This window comes from Tachyglossus aculeatus, chromosome 15, assembly GCF_015852505.1.
Source record: "Tachyglossus aculeatus isolate mTacAcu1 chromosome 15, mTacAcu1.pri, whole genome shotgun sequence".
Lineage (NCBI taxonomy): Eukaryota > Metazoa > Chordata > Mammalia > Monotremata > Tachyglossidae > Tachyglossus > Tachyglossus aculeatus.
The window spans coordinates 6083031-6090000 of record NC_052080.1 but is presented as its reverse complement, the minus strand read 5'-3'; the positions used below and the strand labels follow the sequence as shown (position 1 = coordinate 6090000).

General features: G+C 56.8%; 1 protein-coding gene across 1 annotated transcript in view; it reads right to left on the bottom strand.

Annotated features, from left to right (window-relative positions):
* Positions 1–5524, bottom strand: part of NHS (NHS actin remodeling regulator) — a 232402-nt gene extending 226878 nt beyond the window's left edge. Inside the window, 1 exon segment of the mRNA XM_038757120.1 lies at positions 5167–5524. Coding sequence (XP_038613048.1) covers positions 5167–5524 — 358 coding nt within the window.
* Positions 5525–6970: the final 1446 nt, after the last annotated feature.

The window sequence follows — 6970 nt, the reverse complement described above, 5'->3', positions numbered from 1 at the left end:
CTTGGAAAAGAACAAAGCAGCGGAGAAGCAGGACATCCCTCTCCCTCCTCAGCTCAGGTTAGTCTCTGGATTCCCTTAATTAAGTGTGGTATTTGTTATGCACCTCTTTATATGCCAAGCACTGTACTAAGTATTGGGGTAGATAAGAGACAATCAGTTCCCACATGGGGCTCACAGGCTAAGTAAGAGGGAGATGGGGCACAGAATCCCCATTTTGCGGATGAGGAAACTGAGGTACTGACAAGTTAAGTGACTTGCCTAAGGTCACACAGCCAGCGAGTGACTGATCCGGGATTAGAACCCAGGTCCTCCGATTCCCAGGTCCACGCTTTCTCTGCTAATCCATGCTGCTTCCCTTATTCAGTTCCCTTTCCTTCCCATCCCCCTTTCAGATCTTGGCTTCCAAGGCTTCTACCCAAACTGTCCCTGCCCCTAAGGGAAAAAAATGTAAAACAACCCCCACCAGCAACACGGTTTCCCCCCAGGGGTTAGGCTTGATTTCCCCTACATAATAATAATAATAATAATAATAATGGCATTTAGTAAGTGCTTACTATATGCAAAGCACTGTTCTAAGCGCTGGGGAGGTTACAAGGTGATCAGGTTGTCCCACAGGAGGCTCACAATCAATCAATCAATCAATCAATCAATCATATTTATTGAGCGCTTACTGCTTTCAGAGCACTAGCACTGTACTAAGCGCTTGGGAAGTACAAGTTGGCAACGTATAGAGACGGTCCCTACCCAACAGTGTGCTCACAGTCTAGAAGGGGGAGACAGAGAACAAAACAAAACATATTAACAAAATAAAATAAATAGAATAGATATGTACAAGTAAAATAGAGTAATAAATACGTACAAACATATATACATATATACACACAGTCTTAATCCCCATTTTACAGATGAGGTCACTGAGGCCCAGAGAAGTTAAGAGACTTGCCCAAAGTCACACAGCTGACAACTGGCAGAGCAGGAATTTGAACCCATGACCTCTGACTCCCTAATCAATCAATCAATCATATTTTTTGAGCGCTTACTGTGTGCAGAGCACTGTACTAAGCGCTTGGGAAGTACAGGTTGAGCCCATGCTCTTTCCATTGAGCCACGCTGTCTGCCTCCCTCAACTTGTCTCGCCCTCTCCAAATGCAGAGATGGGGTGGCACATGTTCCTACGGGACTGGGCTTCCCATGCGTGAAATCCATATTTTTTTTTTAAAAAAAGAAGATATCCATAAAGGGAAATAGGAATATTTCTGACTGACTCTAGCTATTATTTATGGAAGAGCTAAATTTTGGGGATATTAGCGCATCTCCTGCTTTGGAGTCCTGGATCAAGAAAGGATGCCTCAAACATTGCCAGCCTTGCCAAGCTGCAACCTGGCTCCCGGGAGGCCCTGACCACATGGGTAGGATCTAACATGTGGAATATAATAATAATAATGGCATTTATTAAGCGCTTACTATGTGCAAAGCATTGTTCTAAGCGCTGGGGAGGTTACAAGGTGATCAGGTTGTCCCACGGGGGGTTCCCAGTCTTCATCCCCATTTTACAGATGAGGGAACCGAGGCCCAGAGAAGTGAAGTAACTTGCCCGAAGTCACACAGCTGAATATCACCTTCAGACATCAGAACAGCTCGGTCCACTTATCAAGACAGAGTTCAGGGTGGAGGGGAAGCAGGATTAAAGTCCTCGTTGCAAGTAACCATGGCAAAATAAACCCCTTTTCCCTCCCCAGACTTAATTCCGTCCAGGTTGCCACACCAGGGGTGCTCTCTTAAACCACAGCTTCTCACCCAACTTCAGGCCTTTGGTGCTGAAAATCGACGCGGCGGGTGTCTAGCGCCTAGCTACCGAGCGCAGAGAAGCAGCGTGGCTTAATGGAAAGTGCACGGGTTTGGGAGTCCAAGGACCTGGGTTCTAATCCCGGTTCTGCCCGCGTGACCACGGGCAAGCCACTTCGCTTCTCTGGGCCTCGGTGACCTCACCTGTAAAATGGGGATGAAGACCGTGAGCCCCACGTGGGACAGCCCGATTACCTCGAATCTACTCCAGCACTCTGAACAGTGCTTGGCTCAGAGTAAACGCTTAACAAATACTATAATTATTAGCGTCACCAGGAGTATTGACTGAAGAGCTCTGCCGTCCCTATCAGGAAGTTAAGGAGGGGATGGAAGGCGAGGCAAATGTGCATGGATGAGTGGCTGGGTTTGGAGGAATATCCGAGATGTCTGGAAAACCCCGGAGGACTCTTCCAAGTTAAACAGCCCTCACCGCCGTTGCCGGCCCTCTCACCAGCGTATATGCAGCAAAATGAGAAATCCTAGACCGGAGGAAGCTTCTTATGTAAGTCAGAAACCACTGACATCATCTCTCATGTTCTCCCGGCCTCCAAACCCCGGATAACACCACGCAGGTTACAAATGCGCGTGTGTCTGTGTGGATGGGTCTGGGGGGGAAGAGGAAGGGGAAAAGAGAGAGAGAGATGGAGAGAAAGAGATGCGTATTTAGACCCACAGTGCGGTTTTTCTCCCCACGAGCCCCCCTCCCCGTTAAACATCAGCATCGGACTGGGGTGCTCCGGTCACCTTTTCATTCCATCGTACTTATTGAGCGCTTGCAGTGAGCCCAGCCCCGTACTAAGCGCTTGGGAAAGCACACTACAACATTAAAGAGTGACATTCCCCTCCCACAACGAGCTCCTCTCCTCCAGCCTGCTTCCCGATGCGGAGCCCAGGGTATTGAGTCTTTCTAGACTGTGAGCCCGCTGTTGGGTAGGGACCGTCTCTATATGTTGCCAACTTGTACTTCCCAAGCGCTTAATATAGTGTTCTGCACACAGGAAGCGCTCAATAAATACGAGTGAATGAATGAATGAATGAATGAATGAAGGAGAGAAGCAGCATGGCCCAGTGGCAAGAGCAGGGGCTTGGGAATCAGAGGACGTGGGTTCTAATCTCAGCTCCGCCACTTTGCTGGGTGACCTGGGACAAGTCACCTCTCTGCGCCTCAGTTCCCTCATCTGGAAAATGGGAATTAAGACTGCAGCCCCACGTGGGACAACCTGATGACCTTGGATCTACCCCAGTGCTTAGAGCACTGCTTGGCACATAGTAAGTGCTTAACAAATATTATTATTATTATCATTCCAAGTGGGGGGGAGGAAAAAGCCCAGATGGCTTTCTCCCTTTCCACCTGCTCGGGTAACTGGAGAAGCCCCCCACCCATCATCATCATCACACCTTGACCCCGCCCGCTGGTCCAAGAGTGTGTCCAGCCTCATTTGCTTGAATCCACCCCAGTGCTTAGTACAGTGCCTTGCACAGAGTAAGCGCTTAACAAATACCATCATTATTAAAGCCGCAAAACGGGGTGGCTGAGCTCGGGGCGTTGTCCGCCCCCCAAAAACGCCCCCCAGCACGCCTCCCCAGAGACACACAGATAATCAGGGGGGACAAGACCCCCCAAAAAGACTCAGAGGGCATGCGGGGGAGCCGAGGACAGATGCCACCCTGGAACCACCTCACCAACCCTCGCCCCCGGGGGGAGGGGTGCCCCCCCAAAACCAAACTTTCCCTCCCCATCTGCAATTCAGCCCCCACTGGGGGGGGGGGGGTTCCCCCAAAAGACAAACTTTTCCTCCCCTTCAGTGATCCAGGCTGATCTAGGGGACCTGACAGTTCCAAGGGAGAGGGAGGTTCCCCCAAAAAACAAAATTTTCCCCTCCCCAACTGTGATCCAGCTCGATCCAGGGGAACTGACAGCCCCCGGGGAGGTGGGGGGGGTTCCCCCAAAAAACCCATCTGTGATCCAGTTCAATCCAAAGGACATAGCCTCCGGGGGGGGGAAGGGGTGTCCCCCCCCAAAAACCCATCTGCAATCAAGACTGATCCAGGGGTCCCCCCCAAAAAACCCCATCTGTAATCCAGCTTGATCCAGGGAACCCCACAGTTCTCAGGGAGAGGAGGGGGTCCCCCCAAAACCTATCTATGATCCAGCTTGATCTAGGGGACCTGACAGCCCCGGGGGAGAGGAGGGGGTCCCCCCAAAATCCCATCTGTGCTCCAGCCCAATCCAAGGGAACTGACAGCCCCCGGGGAGATGGAGGGGTCCCCCCGAAACCCCATGTATGATACAGCCCGATCCAGGGGACCAGACAGCCCCGGGGGAAATGGGGAGGGGATCCCCCCCCCCAGAAAAATCTGTGCTCCAGCCCGATCAAGGGAACCCGACAGCCCCTGGGGAGAGAATGGGGTCCCCCCCGAAAAAAAATCTATGATCCAGATTGATGCAGGTGACCCGACAGCCCCGGGGGAGATGGGGGGGAGTCCCCCCCAAAATCCCATCTGTGATCCAGCCCGATGCAGGGGAACCCACAGTACCGGGGGAGGGGAGGGGGTCCCCCCAAACCCCATCTATGCTCCAGCCCCATGCGGGGGTCCCGGCGGCCCCTTGGGAGAGAAGGGGGCCCCCCCCAAAAAACCCATCTGCGATGAAGGCCGATCCAGGGGACCCGACAGCCCTCTGGGAGGGGGTCCCCCCAACCCCATTTTTGATGCAGTTCGATCCAGGGGAACCGACAGCCCCCGGGTGGACGGGGGTCCCCCCCCCCAAAACCCCCATCTGTGATCCAGCCCTATCCGGGAGACATCATGACGGTGGCCGGGGGGAAGAGGGGTCCCCCAAAAACCCATCTGCGATGAAGGCCGATCCAGGGGACCCGACAGCCCTCTGGGAGGGGGTCCCCCCAAACCCCATCTTTGGTCCAGCTCGATCCAGGGGAACCGACAGCCCCCGGGTAGACGGGGTCCCCCCCAAAAACCCCATCTGCGATCCAGCCCTATCCGGGGGACATCATGACGGTGTCCGGGGAGGAAGGGGGGTCCCCCAAGAACCCACCTGCGATGCAGGCCGATCCAGGGGACCCGACAGCCCTCTGGGAGGGGGTCCCCCCAAATCCCATCTTTGATCCAGTTCGATCCGGGGGACATGACAGGCAGTGTCCGGGGAGAAGGGGGGTCCCCCCAAAACCCATCCGCAATCGAGACCGATCCAGGGGTGGTCCCCCCCCCCCCCCAAGCCCCATCCGTAATCCAGGCCGACGCAGGGGACCCGACGGCCCCCGGGGAGGGGTCGGGGGAGGGGGGGGAGGGCGGGACACTCACGCACGGGCTCCTGCTTGGGGTCTCGGGCGGCCAGAGCGTGCTGGACGCCCCCGATCCTGGCTCGGAGGTCCCGGAGCCTGCGGTGGGCGTGGCGGAGGTCCCCCTCCAGCTCCTGGAACAGGCTGCAGGCCTGGCCCGACACGGCCGACAGCTGCCCCAGCAGCCCGCACAGCAACGCGTTCGTCCGCAGCCGCAGGTCGGGGGGCCGCCCGGACGAGGAGCAGGACGACGACGACGACGACGAGGACGAGGACGAGGAGGCCTTCTCCTCCCCGTCCTCCCCTTCCTCCTCCTCCTCCTCCTCGGGCCCCAGACGGCACGGCCGCCGGGGACCCACGGTCCGCTTGGCGAACGGCATGGTAGAGCCGGACGGATGGATGGACGGACGGCCGGAGGGATGGAGGGAGGGCGGGCTGGCCGGAGGGATGGAGGGCGGGCCGGCCGGAGGGCGGGCTGGTCGGGGGGCTGATGCCCGCGGGGACGGCGCCTCCGTTGGAGAGCGCGGCCCCGGCCCGCAGCCCCTCGACGGAGCCGCCCGGCCCTCCCTCCTCCTCCGGTCCTTCCCTCCTCCTCCTCCCTTGGTCCCTCCCCTGTCTCCTCCGGTCCTTCCCTCCTCCTGCTCCCTCGGCCCCTCCTCCCTGCTCCCTCAGCCCCTCCTCCCGTCCTTCCCTGCTCCTCCCGTCCTTCCCTCCTCCCTCCTCCCGTCCTTCCCTGCTCCTCCCTCAGCCCCTCCTCCCGTCCTTCCCTGCTCCTCCCTCCTCCCGTCCTTCCCTGCTCCTCCCTCCTCCCGTCCTTCCCTGCTCCTCCCTCAGCTCCTCCTCCGATCCTTCCCTCGTCCTCCCTGCTCCTCCCTCAGCCAGTCCTTCCCTCTTCCCTCTCTCCGGTTCCCTCATCCCCTCCTCCGGTCCTTCCCTGCTCCTCCCTCGGCCCCTCCTCCCTGCTCCCTTAGCCGGTCCTTCCTTCCTTCCCTCCTCCTCCTCCTCCCTCCCCTCCTCCTCCTCCTCCTCCCTCGGCTCCTCCTCCCTGCTCCCTCAGCCGGTCCTTCCTTCCCACCTTCTCCCTCCCCCGGGCCTTCCCTCCTCTCTCTCCCCTGCTCCCTCAGCCCCTCCTCCCTCCTCCCGTCCTTCCCTCCTCCTTCCTCCCTCCTCCCGTCCTTCCCTCCTCCCTGCTCCCTCGTCCCCTCCTCCCTCCTCCCGTCCTTCCCTCCTCCTCCCTCGGCCCCTCCTCCTTCCTCCCTCGGCCCCTCCTCCCACCCCCGGTCCCTCCTCCTGTCCTGTATATATGTTTGTACATATTTATTTATTTATTTTACTTGTACATATCTAGTCTATTTATTTTATTCTGTTAATATGTTTGGTTTTGTTCTCTGTCCCCCCCTTCTAGACCGTGAGCCCACTGTTGGGTAGGGACCGTCTCTATATGTTGCCAATTTGTGCTGCCCAAGCGCTTAGCCCAGTGCCCTGCACACAGTAAGCGCTCAATAAATACGATTGATTGATTGATTGAATGACTGTCCTTCCCTCCTCCTCCCTCCTCCGGTCCTTCCCCCCCTTCACTCATCCATCCATCCATTCATCCAACCGCATCCACTGAGCGCTTACTGTGTGCAGAGCACTGTAGTAAGCGCTCGGGAAGTACTCTAGTACTTCTAGACTGTGAGCCTTCTAGACTGTGAGCCCACTGATGGGTAGGGACCGTCTCTCTATGTTGCCGACTTGTATTTCCCAAGCGCTTAGTCCAGTGCTCTGCACACAGTAAGCGCTCAATAAATGCGATTGAATGAATGAATGAATACTCCTCCCTC